The following is a 22,409-nucleotide window of genomic DNA, read 5'->3' on the forward strand; positions in this document are numbered from 1 at the left end:
TTCATTTACTCAATGCCTACTTTTGTCGAAAGTTACAAATATGCAGTTATGGACAGTCTATAAGTACTAAGAATTCAAAAATTCTTACAATTATTCAATCAAAAATATCTTCAAGCATTGATCCAGAACTTCTATCAGGAGCTCTTTCAGGGACTTAGGGAATTCCTCCACAAAAAGTTCAAGTATTCGTCTAGGGATTTATCAAATAATTTCAAGAGCTTTTTCAAAGATTCCTCTAAAAACATCTACGAGCATACTTCACAGGAATTTCTAAAAATCTCCATAAATGCTTCAAAAGCATTTTCAACTTTTTTATATTCAGGATTATTTCCAAGGATTACTCAATGAGTTTTTCAACAGTATCTCTTAGGAGATCTTCTGACTTTTTTCTGGGATTACTGGAGCAATTTCTTCAGAGATCTCCTTATGATTAATTATAGGAATTCCTCCATCGATTCCATCAGGAAATATTACAAGGATTCCTCAGTGCACACTTAATTTATTTAGCCAAGGTCGGTAAAAATAATTTCAGACAACCGAACAGCTGAGATTTCGGCGAAAATCTCGGTAAAAGTTCAAAGTACCGATTGAGCGGCAAAATGTTGAACCATCCAGCTGTCAACATTTGACGAAAAGATCGGTAATCCATTGCTGAAAATCTCAGCACACTACTACAGAAATTCGACAAATGATATTTTTTTCATTGGAAGAAGAAAAATATAACCATTCATTTTAATAATCAATACAAATTTATTCAAATTGAATACCGCCACTGAAAACATAAAATATGTTTTACCGGCTGAATTCGTCATTTTAATTTACCGACATAAAATTATATATTTAACGATTTCTGAGAGAATTCCTAAACATCTGTCTTTAATAAATAATTCAGGAATGCCACCAGAGATTCTTCCTAGAATACGTCGAGGTATACACGCTAGATATTTTCTAATGTTATCTCTGAGTATTCCTTCATGAATCCTTCCATGAATTCCACCAACAGGATTGAAGGAATTCATCGAAAAGGTTTCTCAAGAAATCTTATGTGTAGGATTACTCATCGACTTTCTCATGGGACTAACAAGAACTTAGGGGATTCATCCAGAAAATTATTAAGGAATTTTCCTACGTGTATTTTTCCAGGAAATTCCTCATCCTCCAAAGTGAACTCAGGACATCATCCAGAAATGTATTCAGAAATTCCTGCAGATTTTTATCTGTTTCACCAAATATGCCATCCATGTTTCTTCTGAATTTTTCATAAATTAATTCTCCACAACAGTTTTCTTTTCTTAGGAATTTGTGGTGGGGTTCAAGCAAGTATTTCTTTCAACAAGCCAGAAATTTCATCGGATATTCATTTAAAAATCTCCATGTGAAGTCATCCATTAAATGATTTGTGTTGATTTTGCCCCATTTTTTCTAGATCCTTCCAGAATTGCTTCCTGATGAATATAGAATAGTTTCTACGAATTGAATTTCCCCCATGAAGTTCTTTAACGATTTATTAGAAATTTATCTATGTTTGTTTCAGGAATTTCAAATTTGAGAAATTTTACATATTTTTTCATATTTTAACCCCTCTACGGGCTCAAAAAAATAATTTAATTCGTAATAACTTTTTTTTGATTTTCGATATTTTTGCACCATTTAATGTTCCTTGAGAGGCCTACATTCCCCATATGTTAGTTGACCACCATATTGTTTTTAGACAATTTATCAAAAAAAAAAAAAAATTTGAAAAGGAAAAGCACAAAACACAAAACAATGTTTTTACATGTTTTTTCTATTTTTCCTTTAAAGAATGGATTACCGGGTACCCCCGTTGGTTTGACCACATTCAATCTGAACACTTTTTAATCTGTACCCCGCTAATTTGCACATCGTTCAGATTAAAAATGGTTCAAACGTCATTTAGCTCATGGAACGGAGCGAAATGAGATGGAACGCTGTGGAACGGAACGCTGTGGAACGGAACGTAGAATCAAAACAAAACAGTGAAAGAGGTAACCAGAAACACGTTTCTAGGGTGACTAGATGTTCAAATTAAAAATGAACCCCGATGGTTTGCATGAGGTACCGTTCAAATTAGCGAGGGTGCACGGTTAATAGCTTTCGATTCTTATTTTCGAGAAGGATGAAAGTAGTTCCGATAGAATTTCTAATGGAACGTTAGAACACGGTTATATATTATATATATATATATATATATATATATATATATATATATATATATATATATATATATATATATATATATATATATATATATATATATATATATATATATATATATATATATATATATATATATATATATATATATATATATATATATATATATATATATATATATATATATATATATATATATATATATATATACAGGGTGTTTGGTTCCATGTTTTTAATAATTGGAGGGTAGATAGGTCTCCATGAGATATGAAAAAGTGCCCATGGAACATAGGGTCGCAAATCACTGCTAAGTGAGTTATTCACGATTTTAAGATTTTCAACTTGTTCATCTTTGGAACCACATATCTAATTAACTATGCGTCATACATTTAATCTCAGCGCATGAATCGAAAGCTTATGATCTAATCTATCTTAGTTTCTTGGACGTAATTTTTTGTAGAAAATGATTCAAAGGCTCAAATTACGAAAAGTTTGCAAAAAGTGACGGAAAATTCAGCATTTTTCGACGTATTTTTATGAATTTTATTAAAATTATCGTAATTAATGTTAAAAAAATTCTTCTACAAAATATGCATTAACTTGTTAGCTACCAAAGTGTCTTTGAGAGCAAAAGTGTATCTCTTGTAGATTCGTCACAATATCATGTTGAAAGTTGTGCTTCAAAGAGCAAAAAAATCAAAATAAATATCGGCTGATAACTCTATTCGTTCGTCCGTTCGTGTGTTGATGCCTCCGCGTGTGGATGAAGTGCTCGGAAACGACAGATGTCGGTCGTGCCGAAGCGAAGGGGAAATGAAATCGCTTCGCAACATGCGCCATTTTTTTCTTCTCTTCGCGGCGTTTGGTTTGCAAACAGACGCATAAATAGATTTAGTGCGATCGCCGCACGACCACCGCAGTAGCGAAAGTGTGTTCATAAAGACTGATCCCTTTAAATTCCTCGCACTAGTAGCTGAGCTACGGTGCAGAGCAGATGGGGGGTGCGCTTGCGCGTGTAGCGAGGACTCAATTTATGCATTTCTCGCCTATGACGTGGAACTTTTGATGCATTTTGAAGGGTTTTAGGTCGTCTATTAATTACATAGAGGTGGACAAGTGAGAGTAGAATTTATGACGTGCCATTCACGCCGTTGTAAAAGTACAACACTACCAAGTAAACCTCGCCCGTGATACACAGCACGAGCGAGGTGAATTCTTAGGTTCAATAAAGTAATTTAGGTATCGCACTAATGCTCAGCGTGAACTGTTGGAGCAGCAGGATGAAATATCTCACAAAATTAGTGACCGTCTATCCTACTACAGATTGGTTTTCTGTATAAGGTTGCTTACAAATTATGTTCAATAGATCAACAATCTCTCAGTTAACTATTTTTATAAAATCAAATAATAGACCTACATGTAATATTTCATATAATTTTCAGTGTCGTATCCAGAAAATTGCTCAGGGGAGACGAACGACGCAAAAAAGTGGATATTTTTACAAAAATTGGGATGGCTTAAGACGGTTCAACCACATCATTTTGTTTTTCTTTTATCCAGCAAAATAATAGAATAACTGCATAAAATTAAGAATTTCTTTTGAAATTGAGACTTCGGCAGTTTAATAGGTTCTATGTGCAGTCACAACAATTAAAAGTCACAATTTGTAGATCAGTACTATTCTTAAAAAAAAGCCTTAAACCTTGCAATGTTTATAATATGAAATCAAATATTTTGAAAAAAAAAAATCAAATAATTCATCAAATTCCAACATTTTTACTTCATTATTTAAACAATTTATGATAGATTGAACGAAAACGACACAATTTTATCAAGCAGGTTGATGCGGTTCTTGTACAAGAATAATAAAATATAAATAAACCTTTTGTTATGCTCTAAATCAAATAGTAATCAGATCAGTACCCAAATATTTGTAGTTCAAAATTTCATTTTTTTTTTCTCTCTCTCTCTCTCTGTTGAGTTACTGAGACTTATTTTTTAAATTTGAATTAAAAACCAAGAGAAGTGTTAATTTTGAACGATAACATTTGAAATATTTGCAGTTTGCTCTAATAGATGGAAAATTAGAAATCAAATTGAATATAATTTAACAATTAAATGTATTAAAATGAACTTAAAACAGTCACAGTCACAATTAGAAATTGAAGCTCTTTCCAAACTTTAGTCAAGTTTTAATCATCAAGTTAACTGTAACTCTAGCGATGGCAAAATCATTTGAAATTTGACTCATGGAACATATTCAAGGCATAAATGTGTATGATTTTACACGAAATAAATTTAAAAAAAATACCTGCTGGAAACCCACCAAAACCCGGAAATATGAGAATATGTTATTTTTCAAACAAAACTAGTTTCATGTTATTTAAAGCTCCCACAGCAATTTACGGATGCTAATGGTTGTCACTATGGCAAGCCTGTAAAATTTCGTGAAGGGAAATATCCTTCATCATTTTAGTAACAGAACCTCCGAAATGTCAAGAAGGCGAAAGTGTAAACACGACACGTAGCAAAACATTTTTTGGGATGAACAATATTTCATTAATAGTATGTCTCACTATCAAGAACTTTGGTGATCACTAAAGCCTCTCACTAATTTGAATTTCAAATCCAAATGTTGCGTTTTTCGTATTTCAAGTAGTTTCACACCAAAAACTTACTCCAAAATCCACTAAGGTGGAGAGGGAGGGAGGGTTGACCCTCAAACACACCCCCTCCCACTGATCACTTGTTTCTGTTTTGTAGACAATATGATCTTAATTTTCTTTCTGGCGTTATGTCCCAACTGAGACAGAGCCCTGCTCCTCAGCGTAGTGTACTTATGAGCACTTACATAGTTGTTAACTGAAAGGTTTTCTCAGCCAAAGTTGCTGTTTTGTATGTGTATATGGGCAGAGGCATATACGTTTTAAATATTTTAAATGGGACAAAGTCCACGAGACCCCTCCCAGCTCTGAAATTCTTTGGAAATGAGCATGTAGCTTAAGGACAGCCATAAAAGCACTGCAATATTAAATAAATGAAAAAAAAAACTCTAGTGGAATTAAATGGTATAGTACTAGATTCGGGTTTTCTTTTATTTATAGGTATTCCACTAAACAGCTCGAAGATTTAATATTCTTAATTTTTTCATGATCTCAATTAAATGCTTTTCACACAAAACAAAAGCATGATTACTGCATTCAGATGGAAATATTAATTTAGAAAATATTCAAGATCTATCCTGCAATTTCCAAGTTGTTCCAATAATTTCTCCACAAATTCCTTCAGGAATTCTTTCAGTTAATGTTCTCAGGAGTTTCCCAGGGATACCTTCAGACTGAGACCACTTGAGGAATCCTTTGTCGGCCAATACCAGGCTGGTTTTTGGGAGGGCCGATCCGACAACGAATCAGATATTACCAGATACATCTTGTAAATGAACTTAGATAAATTCTTGGAGTATAACTAGCAGACTCACCATCTGTTTGAATTGGAGACGAGGTGTCAATGTCGTGTGTGAATTTAGATGGAAGTAAGGAGACGCACTTTGGAATTCATTGTTCAACATTGCACTCCAGGGTGATATTAGGAGACCAGCGAGCAAAGGAATGACACTATCATGACACGGTCACATCTTCTTCTTCTTCTTGACATTACGTCCTCACTGGGACAGAGCCTGATTCTCAGCTTAGTGTTCTAGCACTACCACAGTAGTTAACTGAGAGCTTTCTTTGCCAAAGTTATCATTTTCGCATTCGTATATCGGGTAGCAGGTACGATAATACTTTATGCGCAGAGAAGTCAAGAAAATTTCCATTACGAAAATATACTGGACCAACCGGGAATCGAACCGAGGCACCTTCAGCATGGCTTTACTTTGTAGCCGCGGACTCTAACCACTCGGCTAAGGAAGGCCTACGGTCACATATGGTCCTTGGTCTTGTGGACGATATCGGCCTCATTTAAATCAATCGCAGGTCAGTGGAGGAGGTTTTCGAGGCTCTGAAGAATCTGAATATCTCCAAGAATTTGTTGAGGAATATCTGCAAAACATCCTTCAGCAATATTTTTGGGATCACCCCTGATACTTCTTCAAGAATTATTTTATGAAATTCTCCAGGATTTTCTCCAGAAATTGTTTGGTAAATTCTGGCAATTTTTTTTTTCAGAGATTTCCTATGAGATACATCAAAGGATTCCTCTAGGAACTCCTCTAAAATTTCTTCGGGGATTTCGCGGATTTCACCTAGCACTCCTTCTCTTAGGAATTCCACTAGGGATTTGTTCAGAATTTCCTCCAAAGATTTTAACAGGAATTCTTCCAAAGATTCTATCAGGAATACCTCTTTGAATGCCTCCAGAAATATTTACATTTTTTTTCTTTATTAATGTGAATTTTAACACATATGGCTAGTTCTTCACTCATACAGAAAAATATTTACAAGGATTTCTCGTAAAATACATCCAGAGCTCCCTCCAGGAATTCCTTAAATTACATTCCTTTTGCATTTTCTCCAGAAATACCACCAAGAATACCTCCAAGAGTTTCTCTAAGGATTCCTCTAAAAATACGTCCAAGGTTTCCTCCACGAACTACACAAGAAATAACTTTAAAATTCTACTAAGAATAGCTCCGGGGATTCTTTAGGATTAACTTCATGGTTTCTTCCAGGAATACCTTCAGGTAGAGGAATATCTCTCAGGATTCGTCCATAAATTACTGCTTAGATTCCGCTAGCAATAGCTTCTAAGATTCCTCCTGAAATTTGACCATGGGTTCCTCCTGATAAACTTCAGGATATTTTTATCAATTTCTCCGAGGATTTGTAAAGGAGCTGTCTAGTAACATCCTGTAACTCCTCCGGAGATTCCTGCAGAAATTCCTCCAGAAGTACTTTCATTTTTTCCTCCAGGAATATCTCCAATGATTTGTTAGGAAAACCGTCAGGGTTTTCTCTAGCAATCAATAACATATCCATTGATTTTTTTCAAGAGTACCACTAGGGTTTTCTCTAGGAATACCTCCAAGGATTCCGTCAGTTATAAACCCATGAATCCCTACTGGAAAACGTTCAAAGATTTCTTCAGAAATATCCTACCTCCATGAATATCTCAAAAGATTGCTCCAAGTCAACTATGAAGATTTCCTTCAGGGAGTCTTTCTGGAATTCTGTTTAAACTTTTCCTCGGTGACTCCTGCAGGCATTCCTCTAAAGAGTTCCTCCAAGAATTCCTTTAGGGTTTCATCCAACGATTTCCTAATGAATCTCTCCAAGGATTCCATCCGGAGCTTCTCCATTGGTTTCTTCAGGAATTCTTCCAGAGTTTCTCCCTGTTTTTAAGAATAACTTCTTGGATTTTCTCTTGGAACTTCAAAGAATCCTTCTTAGAATAATTTCAGGATATTTTTCATGATCTTTTCAAGAATTCTTATGGAGATTTCTACAGTGACCCCTTCAGGAATCAATCCATTCTTAAAAACAGGGAGAAACTCTGGAAGAATTCCTGGAGAAACCAATGAAGAAGCTCCGGACGGAAACATCGGAGAGATTCCTAAGGAAATTGTTGGATGAAACCCTAAAGGAATTCTTGGAGGAACTTCTTAGAGCAGTGTTTCCCAAACTTTATTAACTTTCGCCCCCTTTAGGCTAATATTTTTTGGAATCGCCACTTTAATTTATGAAACACATATGTATGCCAAAAAATGTCTTCGATTTGCATATCCCTTAATATTGTCGGTTATCGGACAATGATTAAAAACGATTAACTGAACAGTATTTTATACAGTCGACTATCCACATCTCGATATCTCACCCTATGTCGATGAATTCTTCGGTCCTTTTATTCTGCATATAATTATCATCTCCATGTGTCGATGTACATACTGCTCATAACTGCATATTTGTCAAAATCGACATTTTTGAAAATTTCGAGTTTGTACCGGGGAGAGTTATCAAATGACAAATACTTTCAATATACTTACCGAAATCTATGAGATTGTTCTAGAAAAAAAAATGCATAGTTGTTTTGTCACATTAGCAATTGTAACCGCATAACAGTCACATTGAGATTATACATGAGCCTCATAATGTAGTAGCAACAAAATTTCTATCAGAATTATTTTTTGACTACTCTTCCTATATGCAACATGCGTTGTACAACATTTCAGCCTCAAATAAGCAATTATGGATTCAAAGTGATTTTTTGAAATTTTAGTTTCCTTCAATACTGCAATGAAATGCAAACTAGGTATATCATTTACTAAAAGCCTACTTTTGTCGAATGTTACAAATATGCAAATATGGATAGTTTAGTCTTGTAGTTTTTTCATTCCTGATTTTCTTTCCGTACGTCGCTATGCCCATTATCAAAGGATACTAGTTCAAATTTTCGTGATTCAAAATAATATAGGTGCATAAGATGACGTCTGCTTGTTTATTATTTTGCTTATTTTCCTTCGTATTTCCACGCAATCAACGCATGCTTCGTAAACTGTTTAAGGTTAACGTCAACGAATTATCGAAACGACGTTAATCGTTGATTAACGTTAACAACTCTGTTTTGTACGCATATTTATCGATCTACAGCAAATTGTTAACGATTTTCTTCGAATATTTCGATAGGTAATCTCAGAATAACATATTATGAAAACAATATGTGAAAAATAGAATCCATTTCATTACAGCAGTGTTGCCAATTTTGATGATTGTCAATGTACTTTGAATGGTCTTCTAAGAATGAAGCAATTGTGTTTTTATTGTGCTTTCAATGTGACATTGGGACTTAATAAGTAGCTCTGTGAAGGCGTAAGTTATTTTTCATATTAATACTATATTAGCACTTCCGTCAGGGCGTACTTTTATCCAAAAAAATCTAATCATATCAGTTCCTTGGGTTTATTCTACGACTGGCGTGAAGTGACAATTGTCGGTCTCGTATAGCGAGGTGACAATTCTCGACTCGAGTGAAGTGACCCGCCGTGTAAATCAAATGGAGAGTCACTTCACTCGAGTCGAGAATTGTCACCTCGCTATACGAGACCGACAATTGTCACCTCACGCCAGTCGTAGAATAAACCCGCCTTTCAAATTTAAGATATTTTTCTCTAAAATATATAGGGGAAAAATGATTTTATGATATCTGTTATTGCTCCAAAAATAATTCGATTTTTATCATCAGGCTTCTGATTGATGATGTTTTCTAAGAACAAGCCTTTTATGAAAATAAAAAATATAAATTGTCGCATATTTCAGCCAATTTGAGCAATCATTGGTTTTGATAACCTCCAAAAATCGACCGTTTCAATCGTTGTTCTATATTCGTGTGAAATTTAATTATTTTGGAGATTTATTATTATCACAACATTGTAAAATACTAGTCGAACGATGTACAGAAACCCGATTGAAATTTCATTAATAAATTTAAAAGTTACAGCATGCACAAAGTGTCCATTTTATAAAATGAACAGTCCTTAATTTCAAAGTTCCATACAAAAAAGTTCCTGGTATTCAATATTGAACATTGGGATAATTACTTAAAATTCTCAGATAAATGTTTTGAACTTTCAAAACATGTTATCTGTGTTCTCAATGATATCAGTGATTTATCTTTTTGATTCAGAGATAATCTCAAATACCGATCATTCACATGATATGGAAAAAATGAATGCATATTACAAACATTTTGTTTTTGACAATCATTCAGTGTTTTCTATCATAATTTTAAACGGAACATGCTTAGAGTTCTAAGCAGTCTAAGATAAAGGAAATCATGAAAATGGTTTAGTTTAGAAATGATTCTCCTTCAGATGCATTAGTAATAGTTTCTTATTGTATAGTTGTACTTGAGTGTGTTCTTCAAAGGTTATAAGTAACAATTTTCAACTGCTCCCATGTCAGCTTTTTCTAGATTTTCGCTCCCCAATTTCTGTTTTACAAATTTTCGCCCCCTTGGACCTGAAAATCGCCCCTAGGGGGGCGAATTCGCCCACTTTAGGAATCACTGCTTTAGAGGATTCATCGGGTTATAAGTGACGGAATCCTAGAGAAAACCCTAGTGGTACTCTTGAAAAAAATCAATGGATATATTATTGATTGCTAGAGAAAACCCTGACGGTATTCCTAACAATTCATCAGAGATATTCCAGTTAGCAGTAATTTATGGACGAATCCTGAAAGATATTCCTCTACCTGAAGGTATTCCTGGAAGAAACCATGAAGTTAATCCTAAAGAATCTCTGGAGCTATTCTTAGTGGAATTTTAAAGTTATTTCTTGTGTAGATCGTGGAGGACGTATTTTTAGAGGAATCCTCAGAGAAACTCTTGGAGGTATTCTTGGTGGTATTTCTGGAGAAAATGCTGAAGGAATGTAATTTAAGGAATTCCTGGAGGGAGCTCTGGAAGTATTTTACGAGAAATCCTTGTAAATATTTCTGGAGGCATTCAAAGAGAATAGAATCTTTGGAAGAATTCCTGTTAAAATCTTTGGAGGAAATTCTGAACAAATCCCTAGTGGAATTCCTAAGAGAAGGAGTGCTAGGTGAAATCCGCGAAATCCCCGAAGAAATTTTAGAGTTCCTAGAGGAATCCTTTGATGTTTCTCATAGGAAATCCTTGAAAAAAAAATTTGCCAGAATTTACCAAACAATTTCTGGAGAAAACCCTGGAGAAATTTATAAAATAATTCTTGAAGGAGTATCAGGGGTAATCCCTAAAAATACAGTTTCTTCAGAGCCTCGAAAACCTCCTCCACTGACCTGCGATCGATTTAAATGAGGCCGATATCGTCCACAAGACCAAGGACCATATGTGACCGTAGGCCTTCCTTAGCCGAGTGGTTAGAGTCCGCGGCTACAAAGTAAAGCCATGCTGAAGGTGCCTCGGTTCGATTCCCGGTTGGTCCAGCATATTTTCGTAATGGAAATTTCCTTGACTTCTCTGCGCATAAAGTATTATCGTACCTGCTACCCGATATACGAATGCGAAAATGATAACTTTGGCAAAGAAAGCTCTCAGTTAACTACTGTGGTAGTGCTAGAACACTAAGCTGAGAATCAGGCTCTGTCCCAGTGAGGACGTAATGTCAAGAAGAAGAAGAAGATGTGACCGTGTCATGATAGTGTCATTTCTTTGCACGCTGGTCTGCTAATATCACCCTGGAGTGCAATGTTGAACAATGAATTCCAAAGTGCGTCTCCTTACTTCCATCTAAATTCACACACGACATTGACACCTCGTCTCCAATTCAAACAGATGGTGAGTCTGCTAGTTATACTCCAAGAATTTATCTAAGTTCATTTGCAAGATGTATCTGGTAATATCTGATTCGTTGTCGGATCGGCCCTCCCAAAAACCAGCCTGGTATTGGCCGACAAAGGATTCCTCAAGTGGTCTCAGTCTGAAGGTATCCCTGGGAAACTCCTGAGAACATTAACTGAAAGAATTCCTGAAGGAATTTGTGGAGAAATTATTGGAACAACTTGGAAATTGCAGGATAGATCTTGAATATTTTCTAAATTAATATTTTCATCTGAATGCAGTAATCATGCTTTTGTTTTGTTTTTTTTTTTTGAATCTTTATTTGAGTGTATTTTAACGCACGAGGGCTAGTTCTACACTTTGCTTTTGTTTTGTGTGAAAAGCATTTAATTGAGATCATGAAAAAAATTAAGAATATTAAATCTTCGAGCTGTTTAGTGGAATACCTATAAATAAAAGAAAACCCGAATCTAGTACTATACCATTTAATTCCACTAGAGTTTTTTTTTTTTTTTCATTTATTTAATATTGCAGTGTTTTTATGGCTGTCCTTAAGCTACATGCTCATTTCCATAAATTTCAGAGCTGGGAGGGGTCTCGTGGACTTTGTCCCATATAACATATTTAAAACGTATATGCCTCTGCCCATATACACATACAAAACAGCAACTTTGGCTGAGGAAAACCTTTCAGTTAACAACTATGTAAGTGCTCATAAGTACACTACGCTGAGGAGCAGGGCTCTGTCTCAGTAGGGACATAACGCCAGAAAGAAAATTAAAATCATATTGTCTACAAAACAGAAACAAGTGATCAGTGGGAGGGGGTGTGTTTGAGGGTCAACCCTCCCTCCCTCTCCACTAGAGTTATGCAAATTTTGAAATGTTTGCTCCCCTATGCTTAAACGATTTTAATTATGGTAAATAGCATCCTCCCAAAGTTTGAAGTGATTCGGAAGAAATTTGACTGTGCACACGCCATTTGAAGTTTGTATGGAGATTACTATGGAAAACGCCAATCTTTTGCTTTCGGCCCTCTATCTCTTCGTTATAATATTTTATGGAAAAGTGAACAAATTCTTCTAATGCTAAAACTTTCCAGCTACAACTTTGCCGAAGACCACTTTTTGATTGGACTTCAGGATAAATTGTTATTCATCATCATAAAGTTGTTTTGCATGTAGCATGCTTCACCAACTGTTCGGCAGGCAACAGTGGTGCTCCTGGCGGGAAGAATAGATCAAAGTAATCCAGGCTACTATGTTCTACAGCAAAAAAGCAGTGTTGCTCTGAAAGTAATTGAATGATCATCTCAGCATGGTTTAGACTTTGTTATCAATAATAACAAATTATCCTTAAGTCTCATCGAAATGTGGTCTTCGGCAAAGTTGTAGCTGGGAAGTTTTCGCATGAGATGAGTGTGTTCACTTTTCCATAGATTATTATGGCGAACAGTTAGAAGACTGAACACAAAAGGTTTGCCATTTCCATAGTAAATTCCATATAAACTTCAAATAGCGTGTGCACAACCAATTTTCTTCCGAATCACTTCAAATAATTGGAGGATCATTTTCATCATAATTAACATCGTTTAAGCATAGGGGAGCAGAAACTTCAAAATTTGCATCAGTCTACTCTCCACCTTAGTGGATTTTGGAGTAAGTTTTTGGTGTGAAACCACTTGAAATACGAAAAACGCTCTTAAAAGCATGTTTGGCTTATTCAGTTTTGAAAATGTGAATTAAATTTTATTTTTAAAATTAAACATTTGGATTTGAAATTCAAATTAGTGAGAGGCTTTAGTGATCACCAAAGTTCTTGATAGTGAGACAAACTATTAATGAAATATTGTTCATCCCAAAAAATGTTTTGCTACGTGTCGTGTTTACACTTTCGCCTTCTTGACATTTCGGAGGTTCTGTTACTAAAATGATAATGGATATTTCCCTTCACGAAATTTTACAGGCCATAGTGCTATAGTGACAACCATTAGCATCCGTAAATTGCTGTGGGAGCTTTAAATAACATGAAACTAGTTTTGTTTGAAAAATAACATATTCTCATATTTCCGGGTTTTGGTGGGTTTCCAGCAGGTATTTTTTTTTTATTTAATTCGTGTAAAATCATACACATTTATGCTTTGAATATGTTCCATGAGTCAAATTTCAAATGATTTTGCCATCGCTAGAGTTACAGTTAACTTGATGATTAAAACTTGACTAAAGTTTGGAAAGAGCTTCAATTTCTAATTGTGACTGTGACTGTTTTAAGTTCATTTTAATACATTTAATTGTTAAATTATATTCAATTTGATTTCTAATTTTCCATCTATTAGAGCAAACTGCAAATATTTCAAATGTTATCGTTCAAAATTAACACTTCTCTTGGTTTTTAATTCAAATTTAAAAAAATAAGACTCAGTAACTCAACAGAGAGAGAGAGAGAGAGAGAGAAAAAAAAAATGAAATTTTGAACTACAAATATTTGGGTACTGGTCTGATTACTATTTGATTTAGAGCATAACAAAAGGTTTATTTATATTTTATTATTCTTGTACAAGAACCGCATCAACCTGCTTGATAAAATTGTGTCGTTTTCGTTCAATGTATCATAAATTGTTTAAATAATGAAGTAAAAATGTTGGAATTTGATGAATTATTTGATTTTTTTTTTTCAAAATATTTGATTTCATATTACAAACATTGCAAGGCTTAAAGGCTTTTTTTTTAAGAATAGTACTGATCTACAAATTGTGACTTTTAATTGTTGTGACTGCACATAGAACCTATTAAACTGCCGAAGTCTCAATTTCAAAAGAAATTCTTAATTTTATGCAGTTATTCTATTATTTTGCTGGATAAAAGAAAAACAAAATGATGTGGTTGAACCGTCTTAAGCCATCCCAATTTTTGTAAAAATATCCACTTTTTTGCGTCGTTCGTCTCCCCTGAGCAATTTTCTGGATACGACACTGAAAATTATATGAAATATTACATGTAGGTCTATTATTTGATTTTATAAAAATAGTTAACTGAGAGATTGTTGATCTATTGAACATAATTTGTAAGCAACCTTATACAGAAAACCAATCTGTAGTAGGATAGACGGTCACTAATTTTGTGAGATATTTCATCCTGCTGCTCCAACAGTTCACGCTGAGCATTAGTGCGATACCTAAATTACTTTATTGAACCTAAGAATTCACCTCGCTCGTGCTGTGTATCACGGGCGAGGTTTACTTGGTAGTGTTGTACTTTTACAACGGCGTGAATGGCACGTCATAAATTCTACTCTCACTTGTCCACCTCTATGTAATTAATAGACGACCTAAAACCCTTCAAAATGCATCAAAAGTTCCACGTCATAGGCGAGAAATGCATAAATTGAGTCCTCGCTACACGCGCAAGCGCACCCCCCATCTGCTCTGCACCGTAGCTCAGCTACTAGTGCGAGGAATTTAAAGGGATCAGTCTTTATGAACACACTTTCGCTACTGCGGTGGTCGTGCGGCGACCGCACTAAATCTATTTATGCGTCTGTTTGCAAACCAAACGCCGCGAAGAGAAGAAAAAAATGGCGCATGTTGCGAAGCGATTTCATTTCCCCTTCGCTTCGGCACGACCGACATCTGTCGTTTCCGAGCACTTCATCCACACGCGGAGGCATCAACACACGAACGGACGAACGAATAGAGTTATCAGCCGATATTTATTTTGATTTTTTTGCTCTTTGAAGCACAACTTTCAACATGATATTGTGACGAATCTACAAGAGATACACTTTTGCTCTCAAAGACACTTTGGTAGCTAACAAGTTAATGCATATTTTGTAGAAGAATTTTTTTAACATTAATTACGATAATTTTAATAAAATTCATAAAAATACGTCGAAAAATGCTGAATTTTCCGTCACTTTTTGCAAACTTTTCGTAATTTGAGCCTTTGAATCATTTTCTACAAAAATTACGTCCAAGAAACTAAGATAGATTAGATCATAAGCTTTCGATTCATGCGCTGAGATTAAATGTATGACGCATAGTTAATTAGATATGTGGTTCCAAAGATGAACAAGTTGAAAATCTTAAAATCGTGAATAACTCACTTAGCAGTGATTTGCGACCCTATGTTCCATGGGCACTTTTTCATATCTCATGGAGACCTATCTACCCTCCAATTATTAAAAACATGGAACCAAACACCCTGTATATATATATATATAGAAGACTCTTACAAAGCTTTTTGAGGATTTGTTTGCGAAGTTTACATCGGGATTTCTAATGGTTTGAAGAAATCTCTTATACAAATTCCAAAACGTTCTTGAGCAGACATCCTGCAAGTCTTGTTGACGATAATCTGGGTCGGTCAGACGACCCTCGGATGATGTTACAGAAGTTATATAAATGAAACCCGAATTTAGTACTAGGGTTGGCCTCACGTAAACACGTTTGGCCTAATGGACATTCCGCAGTTTCAAACAAATATAGGCATTTTGAAGAAGGCATATAATTCGATTTTTTTTTTTCAAATATATCCATGCGAAACGTCCACGCTGAAAATTATGCGGAACGTCTTTAAGTGAAATGACACACAACCAAGAAAACCATCTTTTACTATGGTTCTATAACTCGATTTCGAAATACAGAATATCGAGTTATGGAGAGTTGACTCTAGTTTTACTGGCACTCTCTAACTCTTGGCTCGACAGCAACCGTCAATAGCGACAAACTATAGACAAATGATCGAAGATAGAACCGTCGACCGTCCTTCATGACTCAGGTCAGTACCCTTAAATGACTTCAAAGAATCAATTATACTACCCCCAAATATAGTGCTGTTGATTAAGGAAATCAGGAATTCCTGGAGAACATTTAGAACTAAAAATCTGCGACACCGGTAAATATTGTAATATTCTAATATCATTTTAAATAGCAACTTTTTAAGTAATTGCTCATGCAACAGAATGGATTTCAGGATTCCAGCAGCATCTTCAAGTCATACTTTAAATCTATGAACCTTTAGATACTGTAGATTTCCATTATTGGTTTCGAATCTCTTGATTCTCTCGCATAGTCGTAAAATATTGTAGTATGGTATATCTGTTGCGTAACTCCCATTAATGTTCATGATTTTCTCTCTCTATTCCGATTCTCCAGACATGCTATCGCCATCCCGCACGCTTCCGCAGTCCAGCTCGCAGATGCAGGTATCGTCGCACCACCCGCAGTCCCAGCAACAGCAGCGACCAGCCAGTCGACGAAGCGCCTCGTCCGGCTCGGACCTGTTGCAAACGAAACTGCGCAAGCTACTCAACACCGCCGACAGTAAAGAGACAATAATTCCCTCGGACATGGCCCTGAATTCTAAATACGGTCCGCCAACGCTGGAAACGACTTACATCAGTGGAGCTGGCATGCCCGGTAACGACTGCATCGGTTACATCCAGCCACCGAAGAACTACCAGCAGCAGCTGACCGTACATCCGGAACAGCCGAGTGACGTCTCGGTGTTCTTCCCCAGTGCGTTCCTATCGCCTCAGTCCCTGCCACCGCATGCGGTAGGTGACGACGATCTCTATCTGTACAGTGTCCATGATAGCCTGGTGCTTACGGATGACTACCGTGCGATCAGTCCTCCGGCGGAATATGCCGAAAACAATGCTTCCCCCGAGAAGCACAACAGCAGCCACAGGTGAGTAGAGCATGTCTAGGTTCAAATCAGCCGTCTAGCTATCTAATAATAGACCCTATCGTTCTAGCCGTTACAACTATCAACGATCGTACTCGCATTCTCAAGCGGTTGCCCATCAGGACGAATCCGACTACTCGCCTACGCAGTCATACAATATCAATAGCCACAAGTCACTTCCAGATCTACACTCGCAAATCAGTCGCCACTCGCCACATTCGGAAGCGTTGAGTTGCTGTAGTCGAGGCAATCGCTCTAATCGCTCCGGGAGCTCCTTCAACCGCGATTCTGGGGGATCCTCTGGGCATTATACGCACCACAGTGAACCTTGCTGCAAGCAACAGCAGCAGCAGCAACAACAGCAACAGAAGGACGCCCTAATAATGGGTGGAGGCGCGGACTACCGCCGTGACAGCGGATCGTCCACCCAACATAGCGGTAACTCATACTACGCATATGGAATTCCACCTCTGCGGTACGACTGCATCGAATGCCGCGCCAAGATCCGAGAAGAAGCAGACTGTCTGCTGAATTTCACCACTCCTGAAGTTCCGGAAGCGTTCCAGGATAACTACAGTGAAAAGCAGAAACAGAAGTACTACGATGAACCACGAGATCGTGGAGCCGCTGCTCGTAAGTACTACAAAAATCCTGGACCAATGTCCCCACTGTCTCCGGTATCACCGTTATCGCCCCAAGATCAGCAACTCGATTTAAGCCCTCCGTTGGGAACGTTCAAGCGTCAGAAATGCCTTCGATTTAAGAACCGTGGCCGTCAGTCAGCCATCAGCAACCCGAACTCCCGCTGCGGAGATGGTCGCGGAAGCTCTGGCGGAGACGAAGACCGCCGACCGATTCTACGCTCGAAGAGCGACATCAGCGATCGCTACTGGAACCGACTAACGGAGAGAAACGATCGTGAGCGCGATCGAGACCGAGAGCGAGAACAGCAGAAGCTTCTCGAGAAGCAGCGATCGCGCTCGGACAGTCTAACGCAGCTGGAACATTTCTTCGATAGGCTAGGCTTGCACGACGAAACCTACGAGAGGTACATCGCCCCGAAGGTTCCCAAATCCCCCAATTACAAGTCCAGCTCCGGCAGTGACATCCATCGACTATCGCCGGAGGACACGGGTGACTCGGACGAATCCAGTGCGGTGTTCTTCTCGGATGTGAGTACGATCGATTCCACGCGGCTGCCGGACAGTACGGAAACGACCAACGAACAACCGAAAAGCGCTCCCGGACAGCTGACCGTAGCTGCCGCCCCGCTCAATAGTCTGAACAATCCGGCCTTGTACCGGCCCAGCGAGCCACCGTCGATCATCGAACGGAACGCCCGAATCATCAAATGGCTGTGCAACTGCAAGAAGATGCAACTAGCCTAAGGGTGGCTCGCGGGGATCAACTGCTGCCAACGGAATATAGTTACGGATATTCTTCAAAACCAGGACGCTTTAGGATGGTTTAGAGCAGGAACACTTACCTTTTGAGGAGAGGGTCGTCACGAGTCACGATCTGAAACAATAGGAAAAGTCAAATGTCAGATCGATGGCGTGACAGTAGAAATCGGGTCGCAAGGACACGGGAATGACATGAGTTTTTATGAGCTGAAGTTAAAAATATCGCTTCCAAACTATTGCTGAATGAAAATTATTACTTCATTTTTCGAATTGTAAATGAATGAGCTGGGAGCGAATAATTTGCAATAATTCAAAAACATGTGTCATTTCAACTGGATTACAGTTGCATTTATATTCTTCCAGATTAAACCATTTCAATCAGACATTTTTCCAATGTACTATATTTTTCATTTAACACCCTCAAACAATTTAACCGAGAACTCAACAGCTAAGAAATGGATGATTTTTAATACCAAGTCTCACTACTTATTTTACCGAGAAGGTAGTAAACTCATTTTTTACAAAAATCTTGGCGAACGTTACCGAGATTCGGTAAACATTACCCGAGTTCTCGGTAAAAAGCACAACTATTGAACACTATTGCATGTTGTTTGCATTTTTAATTGAAAAATCAGCGATTATTGTTTTATTATTACACCTGAACATGTTTCTGACAGCTCTGAAAATATGGGAACACAATTCCAAAGTTGCCAGAATTGCAAAAATCTTCGTCATCACTAGAAATCAAAAGATAATATTACGTCGAATGAAAAATCTTACTACAGTGTAATCTGGGAATAGTTGATTGAATAACTAAATCCAACTTGCGGCCCGAATTCAACGGTAAGCAGTGTAGCCCCCGCTACGACTAGAATGTGGGATTCAAAAACGGAATAATTCGGAACTCGTGGAACAAAACTTACGAAGTGAATTGACAAGTGATTAATAATACTAGCACGTAGAGTGTTTCGCATAGCCAGTAGAGTCAGTAGGAAATATTCAAATCGACCGTTATTGCTACCAAGCCAAGAAACCACGCAGAATAATAATGCATGAAACTGTAGCCCGTATGACCCCATAGTGTGACGACTAGAAAAAAAATAGTAGACAAGTAAACTAAGCCGAATCAAATCAAAACTACCCCGCCCCGTTTTTTCAAGCAAATTATGTCAATCAAGTTTCGAAGACTAATCAAATCAAGTATTACAATACTACAAAAAACACAACACACAAACAATAAGAGAGAAAACCAAAGAAAGCAAGCAACCGAAAACGAAAGGAATTTAATCGGATACAGGAAGCTTGTTTAAAACAATAGGAAGCATCAGCGGATGAACATACACAGTAAAATAAACATCATAAAACAAACAATGTATATAATCTGTAAGCTGGCTACACGCAACTGGTGAATCAAACTTAAAACTTCCACCGTAGTGAACTCCGAAGTCGAATAGAAGTCTATAACGATGTTTTTTTTTCTTACAAAATAAACAAATTTTCGGCCTGATCTCGAAATGTTTACGTTTGGTTGTCTAAGTCGGCTGATCCAAATTTGATTATTGATAGTCTCGTCTGGACGAAATTATGGATTTTTATCAAAACCACAAATGGAAAATTTTGTACAAAATAAACTGAGCTTCGGTTATTGGGTCTAATAATATGCATAAGATACCCATGTCAATTTAATTCCGACGAAAGTTTGCTTTTTGTTTGAAAATTCTCACAGAAAATGTTTCCATGCAAGTTAGATATTTTTCTGGAAAAGTTTTGCAGACATCTTGGAGTTTCACAAGAATTTCATAATTTTCAGAAGATTACTCCAAGTTCAGCGCTCTTGAAGGACTGCCAGATTCTGTCTGCTAGAATCTATTTGACAAAGAATTAACCTGCCTTCTAGTTGTGTTGTCTACCTACCTATTTGCAGGTTATCTAACTATTTAGATCAAGATCTATATGTGATAAACCATGAGAATCTCCAAACAAAAAGCAAATTTCAATCTCAAAACGTTGAACCCTTTTTTGCTAGTGAAATATATATTCCATGCAAAGCCCCTTGCAAATTTTGGTACAACTGTTTAAAACAAGTTAAAGCATAAATCATTTAATACTGGCAACACTTCAATGTTTTTAGGTAAATTAGAAATTTACTAACGAGGAAAATCAAGCAAATAACGTAACGTTTGCAGACTATCCATATATAAAAATGATAAAACACACAATTTAAAAATACTATTTTCTAGTCTAATATATTGCATACTAAATCAAATAATTAATTGATGCAAGTATAATTACTACTACATAAAAAAGAAATGAATCGAATTAATCTTACTTAGCTATACATATATATTAGTGGAACGAGACGAAAACAGGAACAAAAATCTAAATGCAGTGCTGTTGAAATCAATGAAAAAATAAACTAAAGCAAAAAATAACGTTCATAAAATAAAATATTTCTAAACAATCTTCACACTTATCTATAGAACTAATACAGATAGAAAAGTATGGAGGACGAGCGTTGGATTTACGTTTTTCGCCCTCCATAGTTTCTCATCTTTATTACACCACTTCGCAATAGAACGGAACGCCATTTTATGTTTCCGACTCTTTACACAGACATGCGTAACAAATAAAATGTATCACAAGCGAGAGGCATTGAGCGAATCTCACCACTACACGCATACACTACACTACTCAACTGAATGCATTATAGCAATTGACTTAAAACAATGAAAACAACTAATCAAACGAAAAATAGTGGAAAACCCGAAGTCAAAGCAGAAAAAACCAAAAGCACTTGATCAAAACTAAGCGAATCAAAACCGAAAGAAAACGATAAAGCTGAACATGGAAACTGAAATTGCAATAGAAAATAGAACCCCATAGACAGCCCCGTGGCACCGTTCTGGTGATCAAACACTAAACTAAATTAAAGGAATTAATCAGCAACAGAGTCCCCCAAGGTAGCGAACAGAAATAGACCTATTCACATAAAAGCAGAGTACTGACCAGAGAAATAAGAAAAAAAAACTAATTTAATCAAACGGTAGCAAAAGAACAATCCGCCATGTGAGTTTGTTGCCGCGCTTGCTACAACCCAAGTCACAATATAGAACAAAAAGAATGAAACAAATAACCAACAAAAATCAAACCGAAATCAATGGATTGTGACAACCCCCGCGCGTAAAATACATACCACGTTCCAGTATCAAAGTATGAAGATTATAGGAAAACAAAAATCAATAAAAATGAACAAGTATGACAATGAAAAAATTGTTTTTATTTGACCATATCCGAATAGATGACCGCCGTTGAATTGATCAGAATAAACTGCGAAAGATTTGTTTCATCTCTTAACAAATCTATGACAAAAAGTCCAAAACAATCGCTTTTTGTCCTATTGTCCTTTCGATCTTGTATCCCTAAGCCCATCTTCATTAAGCATTTCTTCTGTTTCGGTAGAATAATTACTTGAGCTCTTATCCTCGTCGTCTTTTCCATTTTGAAGAGTTCTATTATAAATTTTTCCTTTTTTTAAGAATATAAATTGTTCCTTTACTGTCCTGAAATCAATCACAATCAGGTCAATATCTGCAGAGTCAAAAAGCATAAGTATTCTATTCGCCAAATCTCCTAATCGCAACCTTAACCTCTCTTTCCCATGATAGCTTTAGAGCTCCCTAGATTTCCGACGAACTTGAGACAAACCAAATCAGATGAGTACTATGCAATAGTTAGTAGAATATGATTCCATACTCATCAAATTGATACTCAACTAATTGTTTCAATAGCAAAACTATTGATAAACTAACATTTTACTCAACTACCGAAAAGCTAAACATTACATATGCTTTGCAGTTGGATTAAATGATGTGAAGTTTTGCGAAAAAGTT

At 36.6% G+C, this 22,409-nt stretch overlaps 1 protein-coding gene across 8 annotated transcripts in view; it reads left to right on the plus strand.

Annotated features, from left to right (window-relative positions):
* LOC5572344 (probable serine/threonine-protein kinase yakA) overlaps positions 1 to 21,546 on the plus strand; it is a 242,148-nt gene extending 220,602 nt beyond the window's left edge. For 7 of the 8 annotated variants that reach the window (XM_021841135.1, XM_021841128.1, XM_021841133.1 and 4 more), the window contains 2 exons: positions 16,585 to 17,119; positions 17,172 to 21,546. In XM_021841135.1, coding sequence (XP_021696827.1) covers positions 16,585 to 17,119; positions 17,172 to 18,504 — 1,868 coding nt within the window. In that variant the 3' untranslated portion in view covers positions 18,505 to 21,546. The remainder of the gene's footprint in view (positions 1 to 16,584; positions 17,120 to 17,171) is intronic. The other variant, XM_021841136.1, reaches the window with a different exon arrangement.
* The last annotated feature ends 863 nt before the right edge of the window (positions 21,547 to 22,409 follow it).

The sequence above is a fragment of the Aedes aegypti genome, chromosome 2, assembly GCF_002204515.2.
Source record: "Aedes aegypti strain LVP_AGWG chromosome 2, AaegL5.0 Primary Assembly, whole genome shotgun sequence".
Taxonomy (NCBI): domain Eukaryota; kingdom Metazoa; phylum Arthropoda; class Insecta; order Diptera; family Culicidae; genus Aedes; species Aedes aegypti.